This window comes from Eptesicus fuscus, chromosome 5 (genome assembly GCF_027574615.1).
Source record: "Eptesicus fuscus isolate TK198812 chromosome 5, DD_ASM_mEF_20220401, whole genome shotgun sequence".
NCBI lineage: Eukaryota > Metazoa > Chordata > Mammalia > Chiroptera > Vespertilionidae > Eptesicus > Eptesicus fuscus.
Window position 1 is genome coordinate 32430579 of NC_072477.1, and position 17948 is coordinate 32448526.

The 17948-nt window shown below is 43.6% G+C and overlaps 1 protein-coding gene across 1 annotated transcript in view; it reads right to left on the reverse strand.

Moving 5' to 3' along the window:
* The window catches only part of PRKCH (protein kinase C eta), a 221949-nt gene that overhangs the window by 84966 nt on the left and 119035 nt on the right, over nt 1-17948 (reverse strand). Inside the window, exons 3-9 of the mRNA XM_008138975.3 lie at nt 13183-13333; nt 11132-11166; nt 9601-9689; nt 7967-8096; nt 5684-5811; nt 1801-1944; nt 1448-1621 (exon numbers count right to left, since the gene is read on the reverse strand). Coding sequence (XP_008137197.1) covers nt 1448-1621; nt 1801-1944; nt 5684-5811; nt 7967-8096; nt 9601-9689; nt 11132-11166; nt 13183-13333 — 851 coding nt within the window. The remainder of the gene's footprint in view (nt 1-1447; nt 1622-1800; nt 1945-5683; nt 5812-7966; nt 8097-9600; nt 9690-11131; nt 11167-13182; nt 13334-17948) is intronic.

The following is a 17948-nucleotide window of genomic DNA, read 5'->3' on the forward strand; positions in this document are numbered from 1 at the left end:
AAATTCCTTCCATTTGCTCTTAGGACTAGAATCCATGTTCCTTAACGCAGCCCACAAGGCCCTTCACAGGCCAGCTCCAGCCACCTCTGAGCTTCAATTCTCACCAGGCCCTTCCTCAACCTCCATACTTCACACATGCTGGCCGTATTCACCCTCATGGTCTTGCTCACAGCCACACTTGTGCAACTGCTGTTACCCTCTATGGCATATCTGCCCTCATTCTCTTTTTGCCTAACTAAATTCTAACTCACCCTCTGGTTCCCTAGAATTGCACTGCATCATCCCTGGATCAGGTGGGATGTTCCTATCCTGCTCCCACCTCTATTGCCCTGATGGTAGCACAGTCAAGGTACATGTCCCAAATTCACTTTCCCAGAATGCCTTGGACTACAAGAAGGTTCTAAAACACCTTGGCAGACTCTCTTGGTGACTTCTCAGGAGCCATCTTCCCTCTTCATTGACAATAGAAGCTCAGTGATAATTGGGCAGCACAGTGGCCTGCCCCAGGGGATGAGTCATGGTTGGTGGGAGTCTATCATGGTAAAGCAGCTTACCCCTCGCTAGATATTTGATCTTCCAGCCTTCTTTGCAGCTAAAGGTGAGCAGGTGATTCAAGTCTAGAAAGAAGTTTCTCTCTCTGATAAAATGAGGGTGGCCCATGAAGCCCTGTGCCTCTGGCCCCATGCTTCCTCCTCTGGATGCTGCCCCAGGAAGGTGTGATGTTTAGCATTGTGGCAAATAACTTGAGACCCCAAGGGGAAGAGATGTCCAATGTCACTGAGCAACTAAGTCAACCCTAACATTGCTACCACCAGAATCCTCCAGAAAAACGTTTATATTAAAGAGCTAAACTCATCCTTTCTGTTTATTTCATAAACTATGGTTGGTTGGGTATTCTGCTAACTGCAGCCAAAAGCATTGCATTTCTAACTGCACACCATTAGAGGGTAGACAGACTTGAATCCCAGGATCAGTCCACAGAATGAAGGCAAGGGTCTCTGGTCAAGGCCAGGAACAATGCCTTGGGACATTACAGATCAAGGTGCCCTCTCTGGGCCTACCCTGGTCTGAGCTCTTGTTAAACATTTAGGAGTGAAGCCAAGGTCAAAGTCACCAAGATAAGCAGCCCATGACCTTTACTCTATCCTTAGATTTTGGTAACCTTCACTCTGCTAGAGAAGACTTACCATAAAGACTTTTATAACTGTGGGACATGGCCTTCAATGTGATCCTTCTTCGGGACAGCATGAAAGAAACTGGTTAGTTCATTGGTTTCCACTTTCTCCCACAGTCATCAGGAGCCCGTGGGTACCTTCAGATGGCCCTACCAAGGGAACTCATGGCCCTAAAGTTTCTGATATTCTACTTTATGAAATCTTTGACATCTTATTGTCTCAACCCTTTAAGAAAGGAGGCCACGGAGGTGGTGAATCCGAGTCATACTCACAGGGGTCTGAAAGCAGCAGAACAACTGAGTGAGGAAGGGGTGATTGCGGGCCAAGGACAGGATCCTTTTCTCCGTCATTGTGCACTCCACGTCGTCATCCTGCAGGATCACGTCCTTCTTCAGCACCTTCACGGCATAGAGGTCTCCTGTTTCTTTTATTCTTGCGAGCATCACCTGTGGCAAAGCGGTGGGAGGCGCATGAGAACTCTTGCAGTTCTTAGGGTGTGGGCACACACAGGGCAGAAAGGGAAGGATACATGGGAAATGGGAGTGTGTATACACACACACACACACACACACAACATACACATAACATGCTTACTTTAATCCAAACAGTGAAAACCAAGACTCACCTTCCCAAAGCTCCCCTTCCCCAACACTCGGATGAACTCAAAGTTGTTGATACCAAACCGGTTGGAAGAATTAACCCCAACCCCATTTCCTTCTTTGGTGCTCTCCTTTCCCTGTCGTCTTAGAGTTGATCTGGAAACGAGCTTCTGTAAAGAGGAGAAGGAATACATGGCATCAGAACTCACAGTGTGCACATGAAGCATTTATGGGTGGAGAAGACCTTATTTGCAGCTTCAACACTTAATACAACATGTGGGGTAAGATCAATTCAGCTTGACATGTGATCGGGTTTTGCCATTCAAGATGACCCCCTGATCTGTGTTTACTGTATTTTTGGGGAAAATCATTTAAAAATATATCTAAGCCATATCTATTTATGCTCAAGTGGGCACATATAGAAACACAAAAAAACGCCTTAGTCTGATCCCTCGTTTTTTTGGTTTTTTTTGCAGTGGATTTCTCCAGGGTGGTCAGGTTCCAAGAGCGCCACCTGGTGTCCACTGCCTACAAAGAGAGGTCTTCAATAATGGCTCAGAGGATCAAGGGCTCCATATGAGGACTTGAATGAATAAAGCAACATTATTTATACAATATTTAAAATTACATGAGAAATAAAATTCAATGCAAAAACTTGGACAATGAACAAAAGTATGAGAGATAAAATTTTAAATGATCTCACCAGCCTCCCTCAAAAACAAAAAATGTAAAAACCATTACACACACATACACATGTCTGCCTTCACACTTGATAATATTTAAAAAATATAATAAAATCATTTCATAACCACATTTTTATTCAATGTTTTGTCATGTGTATTTTCCATATCTTTAAATATCCTCCAAAAAACAAGAGTTGTAAGGGCTGTCCAATACTCCATTTTGTGAATGTATCACAATTTATTCACTAATTCCCCTGCTGTTAGAAATACAGGTTGCCTCCCAGTTTTACTAATATAAATAATACCACAGTGAACAGGATGAGTAGGTGTCTAGCCTTCCAAGCAGGCTGCCTGGGTTCCAGTCAGAGCTCTGCACCTGACCCAGTGACCTTGGCACAGTTACCTACCCATCCTCTCTGTGCCTCAGTTTCCTCTTCTACCAAAGGGGATGTTATGGCACCTGCTACATGAGTTACTATGAGGAGTAAAGGAATAAATGCAAATAAAGCACTTAGATTGGTGCTTTATTATTGAATGTGCTTTATAGGCGGCATTCAATAAACCTGAGCTGTGTTGTCCTCATTATAATCATCATCATTATCATGTTCTTCATAATCTATTTTCTTAAGATAATTTTCTGGAAATGGAATTCTTTAAGCCAAAGTGTGAATTTTGAAGGTCTCTGATATATAGGCACTTGCCCTCTAGAAAGGTCGACCACCAGCACAATGCATGTTCCAGTCTCATCACACCGAACCAGAAGTATGGCCTCCTCAGTGGGATCTCCAGCCCCATCCCAGTGGGACAAGCCCCATCATGGTGAGGGTGCTCCCTAAAGGCAAGGTGACTTGCAGATGTCCACCTTGGGACATTTGTGATGCAAGTTACCACTAAACAACAGATCAAAAGTCGAACATCCTGGACCTTCTGACCTATTTCGATTTTTTTAGAAAGCTTATCTGGGGCAACGTCTAAACAGTGTTTGCAATAAACAACTGCAATAGCCTGAAACTATAAGGATTTTATCTTTCAACCCAATAAAACAGTGATAGCAAGATATAAAATGGATCGTCTTACAAATCCAATTGTTTTAATAATTTCTCCTCCAGATCTCTGAACACACATTTATCAAAGATAGAAGAATTTCACCTGCTTGAATTTCACTTCCTCCACTTCAATACTTCCCCTGGCTGGGCTGGCACTGGCAGAAAGCTCCATGCCAGTGTTTCCCAATCTATTTTTTTAACCCATTCTTCTCTTTTGATAGACTTAAGATTCTCTGCCTCTTTTTAAAGTGTATTATAAAGTAACAGGTAACTTTGGTTTTCTCATTATTAAACTACAGGCCCGGTGCACGAAATTCGTGCACAGGGTGGGGGTGTGTGTCCCTCAGCCCAGCCTGCACCCTCTCCAATCTGGGACCCCTCGAGGGATTGGGCCTAAATGGGCAGTTGGACATTCCTCTCACAATCCAGGACTGATGGCTCCCAACTGCTCACCTGCCTGTCTGATTGCCCCTAACCGCTTCTGCCTGCCAGCCTGATCACCCCCTAACCACTCCTCTGCCAGCCTGATCGACGCCTAACTGCTCCCCTGCCGCCCTGATTGCCCCTAACTGCCCTCCCCTGCCAGCGTAGTCACCCCTAACTGCCCTCCCCTGCAGGCCTGTTCGCCCCCTAACTGCTCCCCTGCCGGCCTGATTGATGCCTAATTGCTCCCCTATCACCTTGATCGCCCCCTTCTGCCCTCCCCTGCTGGCCTGATTGATGCATAACTGCTCCCCTGCCATCCTGATTGATCCCAACTGCCCTCCCGCCAGCCCGATCATCCCCAACTGCCCTCCCCTGCCGGCCATCTTGTGGCGGCCATCTTTGATGATGTCGCATGTGACACCACCTATGCTTTTATTATATAGGATATCAGAATATGAGAGATACTTGGTGGTATACGACAGGTGGCCACATGGTTTATCTTATTCCCATCGTATTTTAGAAGCTCTGGTTGAGGTTGAGATCTTTCATCTGTGCTCTTCAGGAGCAGCTGTCCTGTGCATCAGACACCCCTCCCCGCCCCCAATCCCACCCCTGTGGTATTAGCATCCTGCCTGTCTCTACATAAGACAGAAACACTGATGGACTTTGCCAATGCCTTCCTGAAATATCAAGACATACAACATTTACCAGGTGTCCTTCAGTAAGAAGGAAATGGGGTGCTTAGCTGACATGTTCTGGATAACCAAGAACCCGATAGTGACTGTACCTCCTCTCCTAAGCACCCAGACACCTTGAGTAGCTAAGTCTAGAGTTCTCCTGAATCGTCTGTCAGTATCAAGCTCTGCCTTTCAAAGATCACAGCCATAGCCATGGCTCCCTCCCAGCTCTCTGCTGACCACGGGCCAGGAAGGCAGCAATAGGTCGTGTGCCTGGAAAGTGTCCGAGGCTCTAATAGAAAACAGCAGGTAGGGAGGTCACGCAGGGGGGGGGCAAGACAAAACGTGTCCAAGGCAACGGACATGACTCCACCCACTCCCAGGACCTGAGAGGCAGGAGTTCCTATCTGTCAATGAACTTGAGAGACAGATCTGTAACCCATGAACAAAATGATAGAACTGCAATACCAGGGCTGTGGAGAAACTCAGATAGCTTCAAGTTCAACCCCTTAAGAGAGGAGGAAGCTGAGCCCATTGTTATGGGGCAACTGCACAGCCTGGGCCCCACCAAGGCCCCGCTTTTTACCAGATCACACTCACAGGAAGCTGATTTTTAAAAATCCTTTTTCTACTTCTTGCTTATCTGCACGCTCATTATTTCTTGTCATATAATTGTACTAGAGGCCCGATGCACAAAGATTCATGCAAGAATGGGTCTTCCTTCCCCTGGCTGCTGGCACTGCCTTCGCCATGGCGACGATGCAAGCATCCCGCCCCGCCCCAGGCCGCTCGGCACCTGTGTATACAAATTAACCCGCCATCTTTGTTGGGTTGATTTGCATACTCACTCCTGATTGGCTGGTGGGTGTTGTGAAGGTACGGTCAATTTGCATCTTACTCTTTTATTAGTGTAGATATAGACTCTGATTCACTAAACAAACTGCTCTTTAAAAATGCAATAAATCTGTTCATTGTGTTTGCTGAGATTAGGGACTTTGATTATGCCACGTGCGCTCCTTCAGGCTTACCACATCTGAACAACTCCTGAATGCCATCGTGAAAGAAAGCAAGTCTCACCGAGGTTGGAGAAATATTTCCGGGTTGGAGGCCCATCCCCGCCAGCGTCTTGGCCAGCTCCACCGCGTTCACCCCGCAGTTCGGGGCCACGTTCGCCTGACACCGGATGTGCACGTTCATTTTACAGACTGCAGGGGAGAGAAGGGAATCACACTCAGAGAGGACCCAGGGCAACGTGCGCAGCGAAGGAGAATGCTAACGACCGGCACCGCGCTGACAGAGGAATTATATGGGCTGAACAACACCGCCGCCTTCTCATAAAATTAAACTTAACACTCATAATAACCCCTGGCATTTTCATCTATTTCTGCTTTGTGCAGAAGCAGAAAGCCTGGCATCCTGAAGAATAATAAATTTCAAATACATTTTCCTCCCACTGTGACTTGATGAAAGGCATGCATCTAAATCATGTGCAACAGCTACTGCCGATTTAACAGCACGATTCAATAGAGATGAGAACGTCCCATCAATTGTCAATTGAGTAACAAGAATCATGCCAACTGACTACGCTTTGCCTTCTCTCTCTCAATAAGAGGTGGCAGCCTACAGGCTGCATGGAGATCTGCTGTTCAAACAGGATGGAAATGGTGTTTGGGAGAGAAAAACCTCTCAGTGAAGCTTTCTTTCTGAGTATTGTTGTGGTCGGAGCCCTCACAGCCCGGGGCCTGCATCCTGTGGGGTGTGGTTCTCAGAGCTTGCAGCCTGCGGTTCTAACTTCTTCATGAGGGTGGGGGGGGCGGAGCCAGGTTTTTAAAGGTCATGGTAAATGGCAGTTGGAAGAGGAGAGTGAAGCAAGCTAGACTCCTGTGCAGAGGAAACTGACTTGGGATGACGAAGGACCTGAGGTTTCACCAGCTGAAAGTTCTAATCCAGCTCCCTCCCGTGGCCTGCTGATGGGAGGGGCCCCGAAGCAGCAGCAACGAACCCATTTCGGGAGGGTCCCTGCATCTCTGGACAGGAGCAGAGATGTAATTCAGGTTTTGAGGGCCTGAGTTTATGTAATTTAGGGTGCGGTGGGCTCTTTCAGAGAAAGAACCTCCAGTCGAGTGGAGGACTCTGGGGGTGTCCTTGCAAGGGAGGGGCCCTGAGGCCACGCTTTATGAGCTCCACGGGAAGTCCCCCTCTTTCCCTTGAAGAAGCTGCTATGGGGACACACAAGCCTCCAGTGGCCTTTCTAAAGCCGAAGGTGACATAAAAGCACAAACTGTAGGAGCCAGACCGCTGTAGGCATGCTACCCTCAGGGCCAGCAGGGACAAGAACGATGCCGATGAGCCCCACGCGTGGCTCCGCCTGGCAGCAACAACTGCACAAAAGCAGAACGTGACTTTCATGTTGGAAACCCACCCCCCAGGGGAGACCATCCAGCGCAGGATCCAGCAGGCCAAAGCCAAAGCTACACATGAACCGACTGTCTTGATTAGATGAAATAAGTATTATGAAATGGTGTTCTAGGGAGAGAAAAGAATCGCCCTTTTGGAAACAAATGACCGGTCCCTTTTTGTTGACAGAAGCAGGCTTGGGAAGTCCAGGCGGCCCATGGAAGCTGACCGGACGCCTCCCCTCGTGACTCAGGGTGTGTCTCAAGCATCTGGATGAAATTCACACGTATTTCAACAGTGCACCCATGACAACCAGATTGCCATAGCAACACTTAATGGGAGGTGACGCAAGGCCAAGAGCTCTCCAACTCCTAACTGCACAGGGGTCAGCCCTTATGCCCAGAACCTTTGCTGAGGCAAAAGCTTCAAGAGTGTGTTCCACTGGGCACAGTGAGAGAAGTTAAGCGTCCTTCACTCCACCTACCTCCATCTCTACCACATACTCCTTGAAGAGACCAGGGCAGCTTGAGTTACATTTACAACTCACCTCCTGCTCATCTCGGTGCGGTCATCGGACCTACTCTCCTGCCAGGCCTTACTCGCCACCCAAGCTTCTCTTTTGGGCAACCTCACTTCCTACTCCTTCCATTTCTGATGAAGTTCCCATTTTTTCCCCTTTTTTTAAACACCTATTAAAACACACAAGGATGAGTCTATACTCAGCACTAAATAGCTAGAACACTGAGATTAACAACTGACTTGGTATTCCATGGTTAGGAAATCTGTGAATCAAACGTAGCTCCCTGTCCATGCCTGACAAGGGATCCACAACTATAGAACCACTAAGATGTTAATTGACAAAGTATCTAAAACCATCAGTCCAGGGCCAGATTCTGAACCTACAGAATTCCAAAAGCCTGCATCCTGGTGGCCTCATGAAGAAGTGGGTGCCCAGCAACTCACTTTTACACTGAAGTCCTTGTCGCATTATCCCCCAGAGCAGGGAGCCACAGTGATCGCAGAATGTTGGCACTTTGTAGTTGTGGATGCTGAACTTGTGCGGGATGTTGATTCCGAACCTCTGTTCAGCGATCTGTAAAAAGGAAGCAGGGGACAAGAGCTGAAGTCCCACACCAACATCTTTTGTAAAACCTGTAACAGGAGCCTACCAAACGCGGAGTGTTACTATGACACCCGAGCTGGTATATTACTTTACTGCTCAGCCACAAGTAATTACTTGGGCCTTACCGAGCAGACTAAGCACATTTTCTAATGAGAAGGACTGGAAAGAAACGTGTGCCATGGATTAATTAGACTGTTCACCATTTGGGGGAGATAAACAGAAATGAAATTTTTCCTTTCATCTTTTATATTCAGGCTTTTTTCTCCCTGCCAGTGCCCTCACACCCATATCTATTCCCTAGAACTCTTTAACTTCAGGATTAAACAGGTCTTTCACAGACTACATACACTTGCTATCATCACACGTTCTTCCAGAAATTGTGTCAAAAGGTGGGGGGTGGGGAGAGAAGGTGGCACCCAGAGGACATGGAACCACAGAAGAAATTCATTCCGAAGTGACGATCAAGTGACATTCAGCCCTTCCAGTCTTTATGTGGCATTTGCATCCTGACCTCTGAGTGCAAAGGTTTAATCTCACATATAAGCACTTCCCGGCCTTTTGGCTAAGGTCAAGTGTAATCACACTATTTCCAGCAAATATTTAGACTAGGCATGGGCTCTACGGTCTATGTCACAATGTAGAGCAACAACAACACATCCACACACCCAAAGAATGAGGCAATTATTACTCCTCTTGCAACTTTTCTGACCTCTTTCTCATGCAAGAGAGCACACACTCCTCTCTGTGCACTCTTTAGCAATCCTAGTCTGTGGACAATAAAGAACCAGTGAGTTCCAGAGTCAGACATTCCAATGCGTCTGTAAATCCACAGCTAACTGTCAGCAACAATCCTGCTTTCTACCTCCAGAGTTTAGAATAATGCCCACCCCAGCTCAATGGGATGCAAGTGGCACGAGTGAGGGTCACTCATGTACAGATATGCATCCACCCTGAAACGTCTTGAGAGGCTGGAACAAGCCAACAGTCGCCTTATTTAGGAAGCACAATTTATAGTTAACAGCATACTCATCACATCATTTCCATCTTGTTTAACCATCACAAAAATGTCACGAGGGAAGCATTGCTCCCATTTTAAAGATGAGGCTGAGAGAGAAGCTAGCTAGCAGAGGATGATCCTGCACTCAGATCCTAGTCATCTGATGCCAAACTCACGGATCTTTTCACTCCCTCAAAGCTCTCTTCAAATGAGAAGAACTGAACCCCTCCCGCCCATACCCAGCTGATCACTAAAGGGATCATCTCAAGGACAGGTCATGCTACACAAGTACAGAAGCAAAAATGCCATAAAGTAAAAAGGAGAGAAATTTCAATTCTGATCCCACCATTGGCATCAAGGAGTGTGGGAATTGGAGGGGGGGAGGGAGAAAAAGAGAAAAAGAGAGGGAGAGGGAGAAGAAGGAGAGAGGGAGAAAGATCATGCAGGCACCTCATTAGCAAACTGCTATCCTCTTACCTTTGCATCCACTTTGTTAATATTGTTTTGGCAAGTGCAGGCTGTAACAATTAGATGATGGCAGCGCTTATGGACGACACAGGTGCACACTAGGAAATTAAATCCACAATTAATACATTTATTGGAGGCTCACCGTCTTGTCAGTGACACTAGAGTCAACAAGGGCTGCACCAAGCCAAGGTGCTTATTTGGATGTCCGGCCCACAGGAGAGCAGGCAGTGCTCCTGTCCTCCCTGTTTTCTTTACCAGCATCCTAACTGGGCCTTTGCTCACGCTAAACTACTCTTATTCAAGCCCTGAGCTTAATTCATCCTTCCTGTCCCCATCTCCAGAGGAATCTTCTCACAGCATGATTTTAGTTACCTCACCCCTTGAGCTGAACTGTCAATCAATAGCTTTCAAATCTTCCAGCCAGGTTGCAGGCCCCCCAAAGTCTATCCCAAGCTTATGGGTCATATTTTTTCTAAGGGAGTTCTTTGTTCCAATAAAAATGAGACTCTTGCTCTCTGGGAGCAAGGCTTCACCCTCCCCCTACACTCTCTAGGCCCTTCACAATCCTATCACCTGACTAAATCTTAGATGTATAACAAGGCACAACTTTTACAAATGTCTCTTCCATGAAAATACACCACCGTGGTTACCCTTCTAGGCTAAAGCCGTCTTTCCCTCCTCCAACCTCGTACCTTTAGCCTGCCCCCTCATTTCAAATTGTCCACCTATAGCCTTTAATGCCCTCAGAATTCCCAGCCAGCATGATGCCTTGAACAAAGTAGGCATTCATTAAATATCTGCAGAATGATGCAATCAACCATTTGAATATTTAGAACTTTCTGAATAACTTTTTCGTTTTCATCTAGACATCTGACATCGTGCAGATGTAGAGGATGAACATGTGCAATGAAGCAGTCTGAAAATATGTATAATTTTAAAGATCTTTCAAGACATGTGGGAGCTTTTAGGATTAAATGCATAAAGATAGATGACATGTCAACAAACAGAACTATACTTTAAGACCAATATAACTTTCATCAGATGGAATTCTCAGAAGAACCAGATTGAACCTTCCCAGAGAACTGATCTTTTTATATGAGGGGATCTCAAAACCATCATTCACAAAGAAAATCCTTTATTCTGAGGCATGTTGGCTTTTTTCAGTTAGCTTGGCTAGAGGCTTATCAATTTTATTGATTTTTTTCAATGAAACAGGGCACATGCTTGATCCCCAGTGTGGGACATGCAGAAGGCAGATTATCAATGATTCTCTCTCATTGTTGATGTTTCTCTCTCTCACCCTCTTTCCTTTCCTCTTTCTGAAATCAATCAAAACATATTTTAAAAAAACATAGCCAAAATTTAAATAAAACTAAGGAATTGTACATAATTCTATTGTGTGTGTGTGTGGGGGGGGGGTCACATGTGACCTTCAGAGAGTTATTGCAATATTAATGGAATACATCCTGTTTCCTCTTGCTATAAATACTTTTTAACATAGGAACAAGATTAACTGTAGCTTTAAAAACATTTTTCTTACCTTGGCATTGATAACCCTGTTTTCCAAATACTCCCCTGTTCAAGACAACAGAGAAAAAAAATTACCATCAGTTGAATATTTCAGCAAGAATGCTCCTATAATTACAGTACTTAAGGAACATAAATTTCATCCTCTAGTCTTTGATTAAAAACACATTTTCAGAGAAGAAGCAGGGATATGTGCTTCTTGAGCCCTTGTTTGTTACCACAAGACACAGAGGAAACCATGTGATGGATTAGAAGGTTCTAGATGATAGGAACGAGTGGGTATTGGCAATTCTCATTCCACTGCCTCTATGGCAATCTCCCAAATTCTCCTGAAAACCAACCCTCGTGTGTGTGTGTGTGTGTGTGTGTGTGTGTCTGAGCCTCAGCCTGAAGTGTCACTGCACCACCTTGCATGGCATTCTCTCTCCCATTCACACAAAGATCTGCAGAGGGTGAAGTAAATGGATGCAGGTACACATACAAACAGATGAGCCCAAGGCAGCTGCCTGACCTGAAGTGCCCTCTCTCTCCCTGCTGCCCACATCACTCGGGAGTCCAGGGAGAGCAGAAGTGCAGCCACAATATGTCCATGATGCCCACAGCTTTCATCTCTCTCTCCCCAGTATGGGCTCTGGTGGTGGTGATATAATTCTTACTCCAATGAACAAAGACCACATTTTACTAAGCCCACAGGATATAGATCATATATCATAGAGCAAAGACCCTGAAGCCAGGCGGCCTGAGTGTGATTTAGGGAAGGTTGTTAACTTCTTTGAGCCACAGTTTGCTTATAAAAAGGGATAATGGTCACAGGACCTACTTCATAGGGTTATCATGAAAATAAAAAGAGTTGGTAATGAAAAATACTAAGAATAGGGCCTGGCACTTTACTCACTATATAGAAGTTTATTGTACAGCCTGACCAGTGTGGTCAGTGGTTGACCATTGAACCATGAATCAGGAGGTCAGGGTTCCATTCCCAGGCAGGGTACATGCTGGGGTTTCAGGCCCAATCCCAAGTAGGGGGTATGCAGGAGGCAGCCAATTAACGATTCTCTCTCATTATTGATGTTTCAGTCTCTCACTCTCCCTTCCTCTCTCTGAAATCAATAAAAACATATTTTTTTTTATTGAGGAGACACTAATGGGTAATATAACTTATCTATGTTCACACATCTAGTTGGTGATGATATTGAATTCCAGAGCTCATACTTTTAACCATGTATATGTAACGCATATACCAATATTGTGTGTGTGTATGAGAGAGAAAAAAAGGGGGAGAGGGAGAGGGAGGGAGGAAGAGAAAGGGAGGGAGAGAGAGAGAGAGAGGGAGAGAAAGGGGAGGGGGGGCAGACAAGGCTACTTGGGTGGGAGTTAATGTTTCCTTGGTGGAAAAAAATTTAGTGAAATTAAATAAGTTTCCTTTCAGAACCTTAGTTGAGGTCACAGGTTGTCACCACAAATGCCTACAGGGCTGGCAGGTCACAGGAAGGAGGGAAGCAGAATGGTGTGAATGGACAGTCACCCTTTGGGTCAGCAAACCACAGGGAGAGGAGGGGCCTCAGCTAACCAGGATGCACAGACTGCTGCAAAGGAGAAAATGGGCTCAAAGATGCTGCAGCTTCTGGTCTCTTCAACAGAAAATGCAGTCGGAACTTTTTCCTAAAGACTATAGCTGTGATAGCACATTTGTAGGCCTCTTATCAACATCCAGGTTAGGGCTTTTCATTTAGACAAGACTCTGTTCTTGGTTAAAAATGATAGAAACACCAACTAACCTTGGATTATGACTGCTGAAAGGTATAAAATCCAAAGTCATCACACACACACACACACACACACACACACACACACACACACAAAAACACAAATACACACACAACAAAAAGCAGAATACAAAGTAACTGATTGATATTCAGAAATTACCCTGAACCAAGTGCCTCTGCCTTAAACAAAATGACAGAAATTTGCACAAAAATATAGCCCTCCATTCATGCTGCAGATATGAAACTGTTTTCTCCTTCTGAGACGGGACTCTTAGGAGAGAAGTCAGGGACCTCTTACCAGATAAACTCCCTGCAGTGAGAGCAGTAGGTGGGCTGCCGCAGGTACGTGGCCATGAACTTGTGTCCATTGATCTGGTGGACTCGCCTTCGCATAGCCCTTTGGCGCTTCCTGGTAAAATGTTTGAAGATTCGGTCCCTCTGGAGAGTGGCTGCATGATAAAAGAAAGGGGAAAATGTGTAATGAATCTACCTGCACTTGATGTTTGAGCAGGTTTGATAGTCCAAAATACTCCCTAAATTATTTTTTTCTTTTTTCAAGATGCAAAACACCTCAGAAAATCTTCATGCTTTTCTAGTGACCTTAGACTCTTAATTTTTAAGGTCAGACCTATGTGACCCCTGAGATTCCCGCTGCCTGGTTACAGCTGCCTTTCTGGGGTCAGTCTCCCCGGCACAGACCACGGGCTTCCCAAGGTCCCGATGCTCCAGTATGTGCAGCAGCAAGGTCTCCCAGCCCCGGTCCCGCTGTCTGGGACTCAGTCCATCTAATGGGTGCAACTACTGGCTAGTGAAACAGGGTTTCTCATATTCGGCTTTCATTGTGGGGTCCTTACAAACTGAGTGAGGGAACTGCTCACAGCACACTGAGAGAGCTGCCCCAAAGCATCAGTCCCAACACCACCTCTGCCAACTGGGAATAAGTAGAAATTAACCTGGAATAGGTGCAAAGTTCATTTTCTAACCTCACATTTTTAAAATAGTGGCTCCTAATTTAAGACTCTGAACAATGCACCATCTAAAGACGGTAAATGATGTCTCCCACATAATTATACTAGAACTCTTCCAAAATAGATAGACTTGTGATTAATAAAATAAAAATGACGTCTTCAATACTGCTTTTAAATTCACCACTGATGCAAAGGGAAATGAAGGAATCATGTAAGAATAAGTTGCTTATAAATTTTTAAACCTGGAAGAAATCGATTTCTATGAAAATACAAATTACCAAAATGTATTAAAGAAGAGCTAAATAAACCAAGCAGACTGATTTTGGGGGAAGAAATGGAGAAAGTTTTCTAAGGGCTGCCTCTCAAACACCATCCAGGCCCAGATGGTTTCACGGGGGAATTGTTTTACAGCTTCAAGGACAATATAGTGTTTAAACTGGTTTCAGGAGAGAGAAAGAAGGAAAGAGCCCAATTTTAAAGGAAATTGGGAGACAACACTAGGAATAAAAGATATAATTAATATAGTCTAAGATATAATAGAAAAAAAAAGAAATCAAGGTTAATCATCATTTTTTTATGTCATGGATCCTTTAAAGAATCCATGACGCTGATGGATCCCTTATCAGAATGAAGCTTTCTAATCTAAGAAACTAAGATACATAAGATTGCAAAGAAAATCAAGTATCAAAATATATTTTAAGTGAGATAGAATAATATATGCGCTTCCTTTACAAATTAAATACTTAGTGGTAGACCTGGTCATTATAATAATTTTGAAGTAGTGATATGGATAAACTGCATTTCATAATATCTGTGAAAATTGTAACATAATATGGAAATAATCTGTGACTTCTATTGTTACAACAGAAGCACAGCTAATAGCACTGTGGTTTGTTTATAAGTGGAAGAAAATGCTAATTTACATTATAGGTGAAAAAAAATTTTTTTCTCATCAAGTTTCTAGACCATCTAAATTCCAATTATGGGCTCCAGTAAAAGTACCCCCCCCCTTCTGCTTATATATCAAGCTCTCTCATAAATATGATGCAGGGGTCTTCCTTATTGAAGTTTGTGTAACTACAAAGTGTATAGAAAAGAAAATATTGCTGAGTATTGTCATGTTATGGGATCTTTACTTTCCTATTCTTTTATAATTAGTCCCCAAAACAAATATTTCCACTTAATAGCAGCATTTTTTCCTGCCCATCACACTGGCCTCTCAGTTTAATGTATGCGACAGACATCTTAATATGTAATATAAACTAACTGCAAAGTAAAGTTGAAAATCTTGCACAAGTTGACAAATTTTCATGCAGCCTAGGGAAAGTGATGTTTGAGAATCTGCGCCCAAAGCCAATGGCAGGTAAAGGCTCTGGCAGAGGTAAATCAGTTAAAACTGAACAAAAGACATCTGATACACAATGTGACATGATAGGCATTTTAAGAGAGAATAATTTGAATGCCGACATATAAGAAAAGACCCCTGAGAAATAATGATGCCTCAAACACTTGTTAAAAAGATCCTATTTACAACTGTACTATAAAAATTAAAAATAAAATAGGGAATATTCTGACATAATAAATTTGTCTGAAAAAATATTTTATTTTAAAAATTAGAGCCTAGAGAAAAATAACAAAATTTGTTTAATATAATACTTTCATAATTTTAGTTTCATTTTTCAAACCCCTTCTTCCGCTTCTTAACTATTAACAAAACTTAGTCCTCAGTTTGAAGGATTCATTTTATGTAGACTTTGCCCAGTAGCAATTACACCTAGATAACTGGAAATTTCTACTATTCAGCATTAACTTAGAAAAACCACGTGACCAAGTGTGAATTTTCCCAGGAGCATAACAATGAGTGTATTAGAAAATCCATTATTACATCTTACTGTAGTAGCAGGTGAAAGAAAATAAGTATGACCATTTCAATAGAGGTTGAAAAAAAACCACACCCACAACCACAAACCTTTAGAAAAGTAAGACTAGAAGATAAACCAGGAAGTGCTTTCCTCATAGGTTTTTCCAAGGACTGGATGAAGTAATGCATTCAAAGTGTTTAGCACAGAACTAGGCACAGGACCCTTGAACAGAATGTGTTTAGGGCATAGACACCCCCTACCCCATGGAGTCAAAAATCCATGTATAACTTTTCACTCCTCCAAAAACTTAACTACTAATAGCCTACTGTTGACTATAAGTCTTACCAATAACATTAACAGTCAATTAATGTTCTATGTTATATGTATTATATAGTGTATTCTTACAATAAAGCTAGAGAAAAAATATTAAGAAAATCATAAAAAAGAGAAAATAGATTTACAGTATTTATTGGAAAAAAATTCACTTATTAGTGAACCCACACACTTCAAATCTGTGTTGTTCAAGGGTCAACCATCATCTTTTTGGGCATGCATTAGACAATACCTGTTAATGTCTTACATACACATTTCTTTTCATTTAGCAATTTAACTTAATACATTTTTTCCTATAAAGAATATTAGAAAACAAGAATATACCCTATATACATATAATTGCTACATTCTTTCTAACAGTAAAAAGTAGGGTTTTCACAAGAATCTCAAAGAATGAAATGCAGAAATAGCCAAAATTAATTAGGCTAAGACACCAATGCCTTCAGAGGGTCTAGCCAAAATCATGCCTGCTTCAGTTTTTTGGTGTGTGTGTGTGTGTGTGTGTGTGTGTGTGTATAAAATCTTCAGCAAGCAATCTAATTACTTCTATTCTCAGGTTTTGCTTCTGTCTAAAGAAGATAAAACAGACCCCTGCCCTCAGCCCTTTACCCCTGTGGAGATAGTGTCACAATCAATATTCCTGAGAGATTCTTACAATTTTAGATGAAGGTTACATAGGAAGAGTCCCTCCATTGTACTGCTCTCTTCCACAATAGCCATGTAGGAACCCCAAAATGAACAGATTTTAAGGTTCCCTTGTGGCAGATGATAAAAATTGGCCCCATGTCTAGCTTATGTTATCACCAACCTGAGATCCCAGTGCTGACCAGTACAAAACTTATATTGAATTACTCAACATATCACATCTAGATGCAAATTAAATCCTCCCTAGGGGTCTAATTACCGAGAATTTATTTATTTAATCCCTTAATACTATAAAGACTGGTTAAAAGGTCAGCTCACTTGCATTTTTAATATTTCATAAATAGAATTCTTTCCCCCCCTCAACAACTATTACCATAGCAATGTCATTCCCTAGGAATTTTCCTGGTGTTTTCTTATAGCCAGAAGGACTTGGGAAGAAACTGCTTATGGCTGTAGGCACTCCCTTCATGCCTCTGCCACTGCCGGTCACCCCGCCTGGTTGCCCTTCCCTAGTTATGTTTCTTAATTAGTTCAATTAAACTTACTTTATCTGCCTCGGAGCCTAAGTAGCCTCACCCAATTCCTGAATCAAGGTGACATGATCCCTCCCCCCTTTGTTCCCATGGTAACCTGGGAGTGCACCTCAATCTTTTCTCTTATCCCCACAACACTGGGGGCTGTGTCCCTTTCACCTCTGTATCCCAGGTGCCTCACAAGCACCTCACACATGGCCATTGTAACTAATCGCTCTTCCCCTTTTCTGTGCGTCTTCTTTTGCACGTGGGCCTCTTTTTGTTTAAAAAGCAAACACACTCATGCATGTGCTCTCACACACCTGGGAATTTGCAAGACATCTGGTCATTTAAGAAACCTATGGCTTTCTCTGACACGGTCCTCTTGGTTGACGCCATGAACAGGAAGAGAGAGCGTTCATACTGCACGATGTTCCCCTGAGTGCAGACTCAACCCTCTTCACCGCGTTCACAGTGTGCAATGCGAACTTCCTCATCGCTTGCACCCTCCTGTTGACTTGGGCCTGGGTTAAAAGGACTACAAAGGCTGTTTAATCCGGGTTTGCCTTAAACCAACTGGGGCTTTGAGAACTTGCAGGTCACATGTTAGTTGAACATGTCAGGCAACCCTAACATGCTTTGCAGCCAAAACTTGCATCACGACTTCTGTTTTGCTCCTGAGGCGCTCAACGCCTCTAAGTCAATAGGAAGCTGGCTCGGTGCCCCAGCGTGGAAACGCATTCC